Below are 16806 nucleotides of genomic sequence, written 5' to 3'. Positions count from 1 at the left end.
AACTTAAACGTAATTAATGAATAGATAACTGGGTATAACTTTGTTTGCTTCAAATGAAATAACTGATAAAAAATGATGTTAAGGAAATATTTGCTTTGACCTAAAAGATAGCCACACAGTAAAACATTATTAGAAATTATAGATAAACCTTTTTTATTATAACCCATGAAGAATATTTCAAATAAAAACAAATTAAATACGTATGATTTGACATAAATACTTTTCAGGTTATCTCTGGTTCACAAACTACGTTTTTAACGGATATTGATCTTAGCATTTCTTTAAATTAAAAAAGACTCATTTTTTAAAATAAAAAATTAAACGTTGAACTCAAAACATCTTCACAAAATAGTCTGTCTGTCTGTCTGTCTGTGCATCCTTGCAATGTCAGACTTGCCAACCTCTTTGGTAGTGAAACGAAATTGAACGAACCTATAGAAATGGATTGCCCTGACAACTCTAAGAATGGACTGCCCCAAGGGCATATGAATCAGCAAAGCCTGCAGCTGAGGCAGACAGGTTCAGGAGCTCAAAGGCTACACAGCGAAGAACCAATAACAGAAAAATGTCTTTGAAAGGTAATAGTTAGGAAGAGTTAAGTTTAGGGTAGGGATTAAAAATAGTTTTTCCAGCAGTATTGGTATCTGGAAAATTAATCTGTGAATCAGGTCGTAATAAATCTGCATAAGATTAAGGCACCTGGTATCCAATGTTAATAGAAACCCAGTACCAGGAAGTCTACGGTGACAGTTTGCCCATTATATAGTTATCCGAAAAGCCTCCGATATAACAATGATAGCATTGGATCCCTTACATTGAACCCTTGTGTTATATATAACACCCCTGCGAATGATATTGTCATTTAAATTTTAGACCACGTGGTTTTGTTTGACCCTTTCAGTTTTGCAATAAAAGTGTGCCTCGTGTTTATAGTCTATTTTATAGTATATAGGTTCTTGTAGTCAAATAAAATTCTAGAGGTTTATCGATTTTAAACTTTATCTTCATTAATTGATGGATATAATTTGTTCTAGAAATAAATGTGACAATACAAAAATAGTTTTTTTTTTCTGCTGTTGCAACAATTAGTAGCGACTCCCCTAAGAATTAATTTTCGATCCGCGCCTGATCTAGTAATAGCATCAAAAGTGAAACAGACTATGTTATTTTATGCAGAATGTTCCTTGAAAATGGCTCGATATACTAAATTTTTATGAAAAACATTCATTCATTATTTTTTTAAACATGGCATTGCACACCACAAGCATCAAATATGGCTATGATTTTACTAATAAACCCAATGTTTTTATTTTCAACCACTCTACACTTGATTAAACATCGATAACTCTGTTCTGAATATCATTGTTTAATTTAAAGAACCGCTAGATGGTAAACTAAGACATACATCTTAAAATTTTTTGATGTTTCAACATTAATCAAAGTAGGATATGATATGAAAATCAACCAGTACTTCCGTATTTTGAGAATATTATCCGAACACTTATACTTCCGCTCGAAATGTCACAGGAACTTAATAAATCTCGATGAAGTCTCGTGAACTTTCATTCGAGCACCTCTGGATTTATTACATACTCAACAACTATAAAGAACATATTCCGAACACATTCGCAGTGGTGTATAATATGTTCGAATTATTTTGACATTGACGGTAAGGATAACAATCGTAAAAAAGTAAAAATTAGAACTAAAATGAATGTGTTAACTTGAGGAAGTGTTTGTTCACGCTTAAAATGAATAAGGATATTAACAAATCAACTTGAAAAAGATTTTTACTGGTATATTGAACATATGTAAACAAAAAAAGTGCACGAGCCTTGTTAACATGACAATGAATTGTGAACCCTGCATCATGCTGAAACTCTACCACTGGCATTAAATTTCAATTGATCACCAGATATGCTTTCCTAAAGCATTGTAAACAATAAAAACAGAAAAATAGAATTTGACTAAAATTGTGACCATGCCCCTTTAACTTACAATAACGTACAAGAGGAACACCCATTTGTCAACTCCGTTGGAGTTGCTTCTCTTTGATCAGTATATTTGACTAAAATTATCTGGCAAGCCTGCTGGTATATATTGTTTGCTAATAAATCATATTGGTCACCTAGGTCTTTGCTATGAGGTACTGACAAAACGTTTACTTACATATAAAAAGTATGTATTACTTAAATTGAAAAAAAATATATAAAAAGCTTTGATTTCTTCGAGAAATGCGCTTACTTGTTTGCACTTTCGGATTGTATGCATTTGCTTTTTTCTACAATTGCAGTATAATTGTTCATGTATCTATATTGAACTGACAATCATTATCCCTCTAGATGTATACTTGGATATTTAATACCTTTACATACTTCAAGCAAAACACAACATTGGGTAAAAGTTCTTGAATTGCAGAATGATTATATCAAGCAGATGAAAAACATAATAGAATCATTCGTTATTACGAGTGTGGTATGGTGAAATTCCATCGAGTGGACAATATTCACGGTTTAAGACGAGGCTTTGCCGACTCCGAGAACAAGGTAGGGTTTCACTATCCCACACAAGGATGTAATGACTTTTAAACATTTTAATTCCCCCAGATCATTTTTTTGTCTACGAATCAGACCAAGGGCCCTACGCTGAGTACGTCATTCCGTAGACAACAAGAAGAACTTTGAATAAGAAAACTAGGTACGGTCTTTCCGTATGGATGCAACGATAATGTTGAAAGTGTGGGGAATCTTTCAAGTCCACTGTGTACCAATGTTAATGTAATGGAACTTTTTAACAACACCAAGAGACATTGGCGTAGCCATGGACATCGGTCTTATAACAAAGCAATTAAACACGATGTTTCCTTTGATTATTACATTCTGAAAATAAAAAAAAATGGGTCTCCATTACATTCGCACCAAACTTTACTCTGTACCCTTTGAAAGTTAAACAATCCTCTTAAAAAAGTCAAGGAAAAGCCGCTTTTTGATTTTTCTACACCGTAATACAAACTCGGATTCATGATTATGGATATTGCTTATCATCGGCTTTTTAAACCTACACAAACAGAAAAAACTGCTCATGCACCACGTTATTTTTTCAAACTGCAGTATGCCAAAAAGGGAGTCGATGCCATTAATATAAGTAATATTCCTAATCACAAAAAAGTTCAGTCCTGCATTCCACCATATTTCAAGATAAAGTCAACCTCTTGTATTTCCTACAATTATATTTCAACCATTGCCTCCAAACTCTTCAATTACAAACAAACTCTACAAGACCTTAATATCGAACATCTGATAGATAATCCTCCAACGTGTTGATGTTTTTCTTCACCATACAACTATAGTCCTGCCGGATACGCCATAGCTGGTGATTTTAATTTAGTTAACAACGAAGACCTAAGATCACTTATTATGAAAAGACCAAAATTTAGGGAGCCTAGATCCTTCGGATGGCGTCGTAATTTTATACATATCAGAATTCTGTTGAAAATTACGCCAAACGATGGGCAAAATCTGAAAAAGAAGACGTTGATACCTTGTCAGAGTGGGTTAAAAGCTTCAGATGTATATAAAAATCTCGTATTAAACGACTGAGAGATCAAATGAAAACCAAATATCCTTCTGTTTTCAATAAAACAGAAGTGAGAAATGAACTAGATAGACTGCACGATCAGTATATACTGGTCCCTGCTGATAAGGCAAGTAACAACATTGTCTTTGTTTGTAAGGCACATTACATAATCCTACTTACACCCATAGCAGTCTTTCCAAGCAGGAAATACTTCAAAAATCATAAATCGGTTATGGATATCTTTAATATCCCCAATAAACAAAATGAATTTGATTTACCTTATTCGTACTGGATTCAAAAGCTTCACAAGAATCCTTACAAACAGAGATATATATAGCAGGTTCCAGTAAATGTTCTACCAAACCTCTCTATTTACTCCTTATTAAAATTCTTACAGTAGTGAAGAAGAAACTTCAAGAGTGCTGTACAACAATATATTCAAGAAGTGGTGTGAATCAGATGTGAATACCAAAAAAAATCTAAAGAATTATTAGAAACTTTGAGGTCACATAATCTTAACAAAATCAATAGCATCAAAACGTACGATTTTTCAACGCTTTATTCAACCATTCCCCATGACAAATTTAAATTTAGGCTTTTTGATATCACCGACAATTGTTTCTTTAATAAAAATGGAGGTGGTAAAAATGCTTACCTTGTCCTTGGAAATCTAAAAAATTATTTTGTTAAAAACAATTCTGATTGCACACACAAGTACTCCGAAGTTGACATTAAAAGGATGTTTGAGTTTCTGATAGACAACATCTATGTAGTTTTTGGAAATCAAGTCTTCCGACAATCTGTTGGAATTCCCATGGGTACCAATTGTACCCCATTGTTAGCAGGCCTATTTTTGTATTCTTATGAAGCATAATTTATTCAAAAACTTGTACGTGAAAAAAAAATAAATCGCTCGCTGTGGCCTTCAACTCAACTTTCAGGTATATTGACGATGTATTATCAATAAACAATTGTTATTTCCATACTTACGTCGACTCAATATATACCAGTGAACTTGAAATAAAAGATACCATTGAGTCCGCGTTATCTGTTTCATATTTGGATATTTACTGGAAATGGAGATTGAAGGTAACCTAACAACAAAACTTTATGATAAACGCGATGACTTCAATTTTTCTCGTCAACTTTCCATACCTATGTAGCAACATACCTTCATTACCTGCATATGGTGTTTTTGTCTCTCAGTTAATTCGGTACAGAAGGGCATGCTCTTCGTATGAACAGTTTCTAAGGCAAAGCAAGCTACTGACAAACAAGTTGATAAAACAGGACTATCAACAGTCTCGTTTGAAGTCATCTTTTTGTAACTTCTATGGTCAATACAACGACCTTGTCAGCAAATACAATCTTCCACTGGGTCGCATGCTGAGTGACGCTTTTCATACTAATTGTTAGACCATAATAATCATCTTATTGTTTACGGAGTTCTTCCATTTTTTTTCTCCGATTACAAAAAAGAGCACACGGCGGGTGTGACCGGTCAGCAGAGGATGCTCACTTTCCATGGCACCTGATCCTATCTCTATCTTTTTAGAGGTCCGTGTTGCTCTGCTTTGAATTTGTATTTCGTTTTATAGATTTTATTTTTTCATATTTAGAGATGGTTGACAGTTTGTTATATTAATTTTGTTTTTCACCTAAAAAGTTTAAATTTATTATTTTTAGCCATATTAAACATGCATTAAATAAAGGTATACAAAATCCAAAAATATTAGTTTGACTTTAGGTGGAATTTACGAACAAATGACCTGCAATTTTAACATAGTCTAGCTAGTTCTGAGCGAGGTATAACGCAGGTTTCTTGTATACACCAATGTAACGCATAACTTCATTTTTTATTACTAAATACTTCAAAGATACTTAAAATATAGAAGCTTTTTTTAAAAAAAAAATGTAATCCTGTGTGTTGTACCAAATGCAGCAATTTATTTTTTCAATTAAGAAATGAATTAAATAATTTTTCAATTGATCGACGTATCAAAGGAAACATTGACCGGAAAACCTCGCGAATGCTCGTAGCCTTGCCGTAAGTGTTGATCGTTGATCTCAAGCAGACGAAATCGTGAAAAGGCGCTCAATTTTCTATTTAGTGAATTAAATAATGTGTATTGTTTATTTTTGAAGGTTAAACTTTTAACTTTTTCTATTAATAAATTTGTTTATTGTTTGCTTACAATTAAACAGACACAACTTTACATTTTGTTGACGGTGTTTGTTTTGGAAATTCCCGTTCTATAAATAATGTTAAAACAGAGCAGTTGAGAAAAGTAGATCCGGCAAAAAGTTTTTTGATGCAGGTATCAAAAAATGTTTCGACCAATCAGAAGTGCTAATATCTTATCAAACTAATAAAGTTTCAATGATTAAAATGTTAAAAGAAAAATTTGACGTAAAAGTACAATTTAAAAGAGCTCGATGGTCGTAGCCATTTTTAGACTGTTTTGATTTCCTATATAAGAAGAGATCTATATGAAATTATAGTAGAACACCCAAATTTAAAAGATAAAAAATATAGATTTTCTTTTTCCAAATAATAGTGCATGGCTATTGGCTATATACATTATACTTTGAAATATAAAATTGGCTATATACATTATACTTTGAAATTTTAATTTGGCTATATGCATTCTATTTTAAAATTTAAATTTGGCTATATGCATTCTATTTTAAAATTTCAGGTAGATCTGGTGGCTAATTTGTTGACCATCCAGCCTCATTAGGCTGAATTATTTTTCCTGTAGGAGGGTACTTGTAAATGGTCAACAGTTTATCCATAAGATAATGCATTAAACTTTTAGATATAATATTTCAGTGATACCATGTCATGAAATAAAGGTAAACAAATTCCGAAAATGAAAGTTTTAAAATTTGAATGCTTTTCTATTTCTGTTTATAGAGCTCTTCTTATCTAGGATTTTAATGTGTTTAAAAATGGTCATGTCATATGAGCACTCTTAACCTTGCTTAATTTTTTTAGAAATAAAGTTTGTCACATCACATAGTTGCATTAAGTAATATATTCGAACTCTGACTGTATATAAATATTAAACTCAAACACAGAAGTTATATAAATCTAAACAGTCACTGATTCTCACTTCATCACACTATGGTTAATCACAATAAATGAAACCATCTTAACAAGACCTTGGACTTTCGATGGGACCTAACTATCTATTTCTTGCGTCAAAACAAGTTTACAAGTTTAAATGACACTGTTTTCAAGTGAAATATACACAAATTACTTAGTCTTAGCTCAAAAGCCAGACAAATCTTGTTGATTTCACTGAGCCTTGGCTGAGTGGCCAGCAATGAAATAGACAGGCCTACGTCACATTGCTGTTTGACACAACTACCTTAAGTCCAAGCTCTTGTTAAAATTGTTTTAGAGCAAAAAAAAAAAAAAAAAAAAAAAAAAAAAAACATAAAAAAAAAAAAAAATCAATCTTTACTTGACCACATTTCCTTACTCTACCATTAGTCCTACTGCATCATTTCTTATAAGAATTTGATACCTTCGAAACATTAGAATTCATGGTATATGTGGGTAGCCCTCCTTCACGAAATTACACCCTTGACAAAACAAATTTTGAAATCGTTTTTTTTTAATGAAACTGAAAACGGATGCATCCCCGAAATACTCTCCGACGAATAAGCAAATATCCCACAATCCACGAAAATTGGCCCATTACGAATTCTAATTGATTTCATAGAAGTCTTGATCACATTTAGACTATATTAGTCTTTTTGAGAGGAGCTCTATTGAAAGTTATAGGAAAACATTCAAGTCTTAAAAATTAAAAATGAGTTTCAAGAATTTCCCTTACTAAATGACAAGTAATGGCTACAAATGTCATATTAAAAAATTAAGGTTAACCAGATGGATACTTTTTAGACCACCCAACCCCCTAAACTGTTACATCATCCATATAACAATTGACAAATTTTTCTCTCAATGAACGTAATAACCCGTAACTTTTTCTTACCCTTAGCCGAGATCTGGCACGCTAACACTTAGATTGAATTGAAATATTGTTTCCGCACATTCGTTTGAAAATAAAATCGAAGTGCAAATTCTACTCTCTTCTTACATGTATTCATGTGCATTAAATTAAGTCATTTGATATCGCAATTCCAAAGATTTTTCTTTATACTTATACTATTCTTTATTTACTCATAGGAGTATTTTTTTTAGACTTTGACATTCGAGGTTCATATGTAAGAATTTTGAATTTTAATAATGACTTTTAAGATTTTACATTTCATATAAATGCACAGATAGCTTATAAAAAGATCAAATCGTATTCCCATAATAATGAAATCTGATATTTGTTATTCTCAGAAGTACTTTTATATAAGTTATTAAATATTTGCACAAAGGTATAGCTTTGAACTCTGGTTTACAATCTGTGATGCCAATGTTCTTGATTTTAGGGGGAACGCCTTCAGGATGACGTTTAATCAGAATGAAAAAAAAAATCCACTGATGATAATGAAAAACAAACTATTGTGTTTTAAAGACCTTACATGATAGTGCTATTCTGATTCAATATAACAAAAAACTAAATGATGATGATGATAAAATGTTCATAGTATTAAACTTAGTATATTGATCTTTCTCTGCTGGCATAAAATTTATATGAGGTCAATGATCAAAATTTTGAGATATGGTGTCCTTTAACATTTTTAAGCATTTCTCAATATTTTTGTAGTATGTGACAAACGATTTATTTAACAAAAAAGAAAGATAAAACCAACAGAAAATATGCAAAATTATGTTGACTAACAAATAAAATCTTAACTTAAAATATTATATTACTAATAAAAATTATTTTAGTGAAAAACAAAATATGAATTTTTTTTCCCGAATTTCCTCTTTTTGCTAAAAGTCAAACTTTGTTTGAGCCTAATTCCATAATATAGGAGAATTAACGAGTAATATGTCAATAATTCATTTCATAAATACTTTTTGTGTTTAGAACAAATTTTACTCATTAAATTGAACTTTTTAACAATCCGGACTTGAGGACCCAAACCTTAAACAACGTCCTTAAGCGTCGAAAGCAAAGAGATTTGTTAGACTCAAACATTCTAACGATAGAATTGTATCATAAAATCCAATGAATTCAAATCGGATTGATTTTAGTCTCTTTTCGATCTCAACTACTTTTGTTATCGTTGATGAATGGGAATTAATAATACTAATGAAAGTTAATTCATTGACTTCAAAAATTGATGCCAAGAGCTCAAAGAGAGAAAAACACAGCCAGCATTAAAATTGTTTGCATTCTAATCCAAGCTAAAACAGCACTTATGTTAATGAACTTTCATAATACTACTAAAACGTATCCCTTGCTTTTATAAAGACAAAGGACTTTGGGGGACCATTTGAAAAAGATACCCCCCCCCAAAAAAAAAAAGAGAGAGAAAGAAAGAGGGAAGGTTACATATACTGAGGTTTATAAAAGGGATAAAATTGTTTGTAAAATAGAAACATGCATATATATGTTGGCAAACGTTTGTTATAGTTTTTATGCTGTCTCCTGAATACAGCTAATTAACGCATGCAGTTTGATGAGATTTATTCAAAAACATGGTGAAAAACTACAAGAAAAAGAAAGAACAATAAATGTGATGTACAGAGCCAAAAATAGATTATGTCATGAAAATGTGTAAATACGTTTAATGAAGCTTAAATTTTATCAGTATATTAACATTACATGACTGAGAATTTCGCATATACTAGTAGTCAAAATTATATATGAAAATGTAACAAACTCCCCTAACCCTAAACCATAGAAAAATATGTGTAAAAACTACTGTAAATTATCAAAATACATAGCTGAGAGTAAAGAAAATAACCTAAAAACAAAAAGACTCAAAGATAATGACTTCCAGATACTTACATTGTTGGCAGACTAGAAAAACAGTGCATGACTGTGCAGACCTGAGGTTGGGCGACGAGTGATCAAAAAAACCCGTGCAACATACAAGTTAGGAGATGGAAAGTACACAATAAAAGAAAAAACCAAGCCGTACCGGATAAAAAATTTCCGGCTACAAGACGGCACAGTTTTGATATATCGCAGATCGTTTAAGAACGAATTATTTACATAAACAGAGCATGCCGTACAATTCTGGGATAGAATCAGTTGATTAATAAATTGTAAATTGTTAAGTTATCTGTAAGATGGTTTGCAATGTAATTTACAAGACACCTAAAACTTGATAATGTCGTAGTTGTTTTACACATTCATGTATTGTTAGATTTCGTATCTCGAAGACATAATTATCCATAAACTAAGTCAAGTTTCGTCTCTTCAAGACATACATAGGTTTTCAGCTCAATGTCAGAAAATAAACACATTTTAAAGTAACATCTAAGCCAAGAATGATGCAAAAATACAGATTGTTATAATGTTTGTGAGAACATTTAAAATCAACAATATTTTGTCCAGTCTTCATGCCCGAGTGTTCAATTTCTCACCAGGATTCTTTTACGTTCCGTTTAACATAGAATCTGAACGATCTGAATCTTTCATTTTCTGTAATGATTTATCAAAAGGAGAATCAGAAGGAGATGCTATACTTTTTCCTCGTACACATGCAGGTTTTGGTAATGACGAACACACGTCTGTGTAACAGAGACGCAGCACAACAGTTTCCATGACAACACTGACGCCACTGAGGAAAATTTGAATTGTAACGTAGACAACAAAAAACGAAATATTCTCGGAGTTTTGGGGCATTGAGTCGCTTAGAATACTTCCAAAAACGGCAAACATTAGAAACAGAAAATCAGACAATCCCATTTTTTCTCCGGACTCAGTGGGCAACAGAAAACAGAATGCATTCATGATGGACAAGGCGATGATTGGAAACACTAAAGACAACGTTAGAAACAGAGGTCTCCTTCTTAACACAACACACATTTTTATTATATTTTTCTCGTCCATTTTCATGATTGATGACACCAAATTCCATTCTCCGTTTTCTGCAAAATACTCGATTATAAATTTCGACTGGTTGTAGATAATATGTGTGCTATGTATAAAATAGTTTGTGGAAAAGAATTCAAACTCACACGTCTGAGTGTCAAAAGGAAACTTCTGGGTGTTAAATGCACACATAATGATGCTTTGAATGCCTTCTCCAAGAACAACCTGTCCGGGACTGTCAACCGAAACTTCACTACTTGTGTCTGCAACAGATCCATAAGTCACACATCATTTACAAGAGATTTCTTGAACGGTGCAAATGGATGGTACCCAGACTTTGTTCGCAGGTAGTCGGAGGTATTGGATGTCGGAGAATTCACTCGAATTTCATGCAAGATATTCATCTTTGCATAAGACCTTTAACCACGTAGCAGTGTGTAATTAAAGTCTGCGATTTCATATCCAACTCTTGTAGAGATAAAAGATACAGTTTAATCCCCAATAGTATGATTTTGGAATAATCCTTAACTGGTTTTACGTCCCTGTTGTAAGTTTTAAATAATTCTTCTTAATTCTGGACTAAATGTTTCATTGTTAAGACACATTGCATACGGAACTTGAGTGGCACTAATGATTAAAAATGCAGCCTTTGTTGTTAACAAGTGGTGGAGCATTCTCTCATTCGTCAGATATGTAGCCGTATAGAGTAAAACCAATTGCAGATGTCTGATGTAAAGTTAATTTCACAACAGTTAAGGAAAGGTTACTCTGGCTTCAAGGCAAATTCTATTTGGAAAGAAAATCGAAGTAAATATCATAGATGTTCCACACAGCCTAACACATTTCACGTATTAATTTGAACATATCTCGATCGATTATAATACTAATACATGCGAGTCGGTCAATGATACACATTCAAATCCTTTTATTCCTTTCTATTGTCTTTGATGAGATTGCAGTGGAGAATAGAAATGATGAACTATAGAGCTTACTTATCACCATGGCCGGTTGGGCCTTAGCAAAATATTACAGCTCTTTGAATGCCGACATATTAAAAGCAATCTACATTAAAAAAGAATAGCCCTATTCACAAACTGCACTCATGATTTCCAGAAATTGTTTATCGTAACTTACAGCTATAATAAAGGGTTCATCAATATTTTTCGACATTCGAACTAAAGTAAATTACAGTGTGCTTAATTTTCATTTCATTATAATAATATTTGTTTGTTCAGGAATAGAACCATCATTAGTTAAACACAAAAGACATTAGATTCTGTTAGTTTATACTCGTCTCGACCATAAAGGTTAAATCAAATAGAACATCACTCTAGGTAAAACATCATTTTAATACGAGAAAAATAAAAAAAAAATATTTTGGAACCTGGCACTACTTGATAGGAAACACATTACTCATCTATATAGGAAGCATTTTCTTTTAGTCTATCTCATATTATTGCTTTCATCACTTTTTGATAGTTTTTCATAAACATATTAATTTTGTACATCTCAATGACGTAACATTAAGATTTTTTTCATCGATACATCATCTAATTTTAACCGGAGAATTTCACAGGAACGAAGAAAAAACACCGGATGGAGATTCAAAATGGGAAATGTTTACACCAATTTTCCATTCGGAACTACTTGGGACACCTTGCACACTTTTTTTTTACTGATATAATCCCCGTTCTTTCATGCCTTTTGCAATGCAAAATCCACGTAGACTGTAAGAATAGATATAGTTTGGGCGCAAAGGTCTTTATGATTATCAAGATATTACACCAAAAATGAAGCGACGGAAGCAGAAACTTTCGGCAGAGTACATGTAGTTTTGTTTATTGTTTTTAAAAGGGATTTATCAATGTAAGGTCCACTAGTAAATGTTGACGCAGTTACGTAAACTAGTCGTTTAATGCACCCTGGTCAAATTCTAAACATTAAACATACTTACAGTATAATGATAACCAGCATATTAATTTCATTTTACAAAGACTCAACAAAAACTATCAAAATAAATATTTAAAAAAAGCAAGATTCAAACTTTTTTCTCAACAAATGGTAGTATAGAGAGGACACCAATGAATCCCCTTCATATCTTTAAAAGATTTTCATTAGTCTGTAGCTGCGCAGTTCGACAGCTGCTCTGAGTGATTAAAAAGGCATTGTTCTGTTCTTGTAGGCATACTTTTCAAACAAAATGACATGTAGGACTTCATATTCATTGCATAAACATTTTTGGCCAGTTTCGGACAAAACAGGCCAGTTCAGGACATGTTTGCATTCTTATTCTAAAATGTACAATATGGCCGCATATCCTCTTTCAACAACAAAAAGCTCGTCTCCTTACAATTCGATCATACTCTAATATTCTATTTTGACTCCTAGGTAACCAATATGTAAGCTATGTAACGGAAAACATTTAGAACTCCAACATTTCAAAGATCAACATGGCAGTTGCATTCAATCTAATGAGTTAACGTGCATATTGATCTTATTCTTTATTTGTTTTCAAACATTAAGTACGCTGATGCAAAAAGAAGGAAATGTCAGGTAATGGATAGATAATAGATATGCATTTTACCCAAATACAATTGAGAGAGAGAGAGAGAGAGAGAGAGAGAGAGAGAGAGAGAGAGAGAGAGAGAGAGATGCCTCAGCCATGGTTTGACGTAAATATTTAGGGGAATACTGTTGTGACTCCTTAAAAGATATATTTAATATTTACTACAATTATCTGTTTTGAAAATTCATATCTTTGTTTAGCAAAAGCTATATTGATGTCACTCTAGCAAAGACTGTTATTGCTTTTATATACTAAGGATAATATAATACGTTGCTTTTTACGTACATGTACTACTTAAACCAGCTATTTTGGGTGATAACATAGAGTAGCAATGCATTAATAATTATTGCATTCGATATATTCGACAAAAGTGAGTAGAAGAGATTTTGTATCAGCAAAGATTAACTACATTTGGATTAGTATCGTGATCGATACTTATGAAAGTCAGCAAAGGGTCTCTCTTTCTTGAAAATTGATGATATTGATCCCAATGTCAAGAGGAATTTAAATTTCAACTGGATTCATCTGATCTTATCATACCAACTGACAGGTAATGCAAATGTGTTCACATAAAAGTCAGATCCCTGTGCAGCTTCATGCAATCGTGTTTACATAAAAGTCAGACCCCTGCAGTGCAGCTTCATGAAGCATATCTCTAGGAACGAAAAGAATGGTTTTACACCTGTTTACAACATTGGAGATTGTGTTATTAGTACTAAGTTCAGCCCCGGAAGCAAGAAGTCAAGAAAATGAAACTATAGGAATAGAAAATAACCTGCAAGAAACATTATTTAAAACTTACAACAGGTACACGAAACCTGTCAAGGTGTACCCCAGTAAGTTACCGCTTGGAATTCGCTTATATCTTCTATCTCTTCAAGAGTTAAATATGAAAATGCAGACTTTACACACAGCAACATTTTTGGAAGTAATGTGGACTGACGAATATCTTACATGGAATTTGAGTGACTTTTCCAACATACAGTATCTCCGACTACCTGCGGACAAAGTCTGGGTTCCATCCATTTGTAATATTCAGGAAATCTCTGGGAAAAGATGTTTGACATACGGATCCGTTGCAGATACAAGTAGTGAAGTTTTGGTAAATAGTTTCGGAAAGGTTGTTCTTGGAGAAGCAATTAAAAGCACCATTTTATGCAATTTTAACGCTCAGAAGTTCCCTTTTGACTCTCAGACCTGTAATTTTGAGTTCTTTTCTTATTATAATTACTTTTTTGGAACGGATATTGATATCAACCAGTCTATGTTCCAAGATGAATACTTTGCAGAAAATGAAGAATGGGACTTAGTGTCATCAAGTACGAAAATTTCAAAAATGGGATACGATAACATGATCATCATGTCAGTTGTATTAAGAAGAAAACCTTTATTTCCAACTTTGACACTGGTGGTTCCCATCATCGCCTTGTCTATCATGAATGTTTTCTGCTCTGTGTTGCCTATCGAATCTGGAGAAAAGGTAGGAATGTCTATGGCTTTATTTCTGACATTTGCGGTTTTTGGAAGTATTCTAAGCGACGAAATGCCAAAAAACTCCAGAAATATTTCTTGGTTCATGGTGTACGTGACAATTCAGATTATTGTCAGTGGCTTAAACGTCGTCGTTGAAACAATTGTGTTGCGTTTGTATTATTTAGAAATGAGGAATATGACAATGGATCCTGTATTAGTAGAAATGGCAAGCGACACAGTAACTTCAATGGAAACCTCTTACAATAAATTGAAAATGAAAACAGACAGCATCGACCGTACGAGAACACATCTTACAAGGAAATGGAAAAACTGGGCAAAGCGTCTTGATAGAGGCTTCATGATCCTTAATATATGCACAAGTGTAATATCTTTTTGTGTCTGCGCATCAATGATCATGATGAATTAGATCTACAAAGTAATGCCCGATTTCATCAATGTGATGATTCACTAAACTCTTCGTAAAAAGTGTGCTTATTCAATTTATTGCTCTCACTAGGACTAAAAACCTTTTAAATATTTCAACTGTCTCTTGTATATGGATGTAAAATAAAGTTGTTTGCTACTTTATTCCAGACGTCTGCTTATTTTGGAACCCATATAGCGTTATATTTACAAATATTTCAGATAAAAAATGTATTTCATCGATGGAGTTGTACAGGACAACTAAAGACAGCTTGATAATTATGGCCAAATTTAAGGCCTTATTTTAATTTCCATAAGCAAAGAAATCTGTATAACTATATAGAGAAATATATAAATTCTTAAGCTGAAATATTTTGATTTTTTTTCTATTGGGATGATAATTTATGGCTAAAGTTTTCGGCTGTAATGGAATTGGTTGCATGCTTGTGGATGCAATGCATTCATTATTGTACGAACTATCTCGTGAAGAATATGCTGTTTTTTAATCGATAAATAGATAATTTTACATAGATACATTTATATCCATGATGACATAAATAAATTACTGCCGACTGTTGACAATGATATGTATGCATTCATACTATTAACATTGCCGAATTCTCGGTAAAAACATTGATTTGCATGTAGTGAAATAGAAAACAAACTCGTTTGGGTTTTTTCCGACTGACAAGAAGTTTCCAAAAATTGGAAGTCGAATCATCGGGTGTCAACGCTTTGATTTTTGTATTGAATCAAATGCAATACTAGTGCGCAAGTGAATATGTACCATTGGGTAAAGCAATAATACTCTGAGAAAAATTCTCAGTCTTAAAAAAATACATTTTTGCCTGTGATCGATAGAAGTCTGCTCTAGGTATCTCCTGCTGCTCTTTATAATGTTTTGGTCAGGAATATAAAGAAAATGTTAAATTAAACGGACAAGGGCATTTGTGAAAAAATACCGATATTCTTTTTCATCTAATAGAACATCTCAAGTAACAAAAAAAAAATGGTTTTCCATGCATGTAAAAATGAATACTGAAAACCAACTTTTATTCACGTGCAAGAAATTTTCGCAAGGTTAACGTGAGCCTTGTCGTTGCGAATATTTCTCGCCGCACACCAATCCTTTGTCTATAGTATTTATAATAATACAGGTCTGTATAAGGCTTGGCCGCGAACATTAGTCGTCGCAAACCAGTTAATCGTCATTTAATCGCGAAATAAAGTCGCCGCGAATAAAAATCGGATTACAGTAGACGTCAGCATACCTGTATTGTTTTGAAAGTAATATGAGCTGACAGTGTACTTTTTAGAATTTTAATTTGCTGCAAAAACCTGCTTGTATGATAAGTCTGCCTGTAACTTAACCTGTAACTTAAACTTTTATGATGAATAAGATTTGAAAAAATCATTAATTTTCGTCATGAGAAAGATTTCACTTATGAGGAATATATAGCAGATCAATTTTTGTACAGGACGACAATACTACAATTTTGCTCTAATTAAGGCTTCTTAATGGCTTTTCCCACAAAAACAGGGCCAACAGAAATTTTAAAACCATGATATTTTTTGTCAGTTTAGTAGAAAATAACGTTTTCTTTAAAAAAATTTCAACATGAAAATTGCAGTTCATATTGCTTGAAACAAACAATACCTTTACTCATTGCGTGTAATTTAAAACAAGTTTTGCATTTTGAAAAATGAGAAGGTTATAGATATTCCTTCTCATGTTGACTTAGTAGAACAGACTCATATAAACTCTTCTTTGTACCTTTCAACATATTCTTGAATGTAGAAAAAAGTACCTAC

At 32.5% G+C, this 16806-nt stretch overlaps 1 protein-coding gene and 1 pseudogene across 1 annotated transcript; one reads left to right on the top strand and one right to left on the bottom strand.

The window, feature by feature from the left end:
- Nucleotides 1-8247: 8247 nt before the first annotated feature.
- LOC128164166 (5-hydroxytryptamine receptor 3A-like) lies at nucleotides 8248-11293 on the bottom strand (annotated as a pseudogene).
- A 2359-nt stretch (nucleotides 11294-13652) lies between these two features.
- Nucleotides 13653-15247, top strand: LOC128164244 (neuronal acetylcholine receptor subunit alpha-7-like). Its single transcript, XM_052828013.1, has one exon. The coding sequence runs from the start codon at nucleotides 13769-13771 to the stop codon at nucleotides 14996-14998; it is 1230 nt and encodes a 409-aa protein (XP_052683973.1). The 5' UTR covers nucleotides 13653-13768; the 3' UTR covers nucleotides 14999-15247.
- Nucleotides 15248-16806: the final 1559 nt, after the last annotated feature.

The sequence above is a fragment of the Crassostrea angulata genome, chromosome 9, assembly GCF_025612915.1.
Source record: "Crassostrea angulata isolate pt1a10 chromosome 9, ASM2561291v2, whole genome shotgun sequence".
NCBI classification, from domain to species: Eukaryota; Metazoa; Mollusca; class Bivalvia; order Ostreida; family Ostreidae; genus Magallana; species Magallana angulata.
The sequence above is the reverse complement of the archived record's forward strand: the minus strand, read 5'-3'. Positions and strand labels throughout refer to the sequence as shown.

What these genes read in the sequence shown, in the direction of transcription:
- LOC128164244 (XM_052828013.1), top strand. Translation starts at nt 13,769, where the DNA reads ATGGTTTTACACCTGTTTACAACATTGGAGATTGTGTTATTAGTACTA.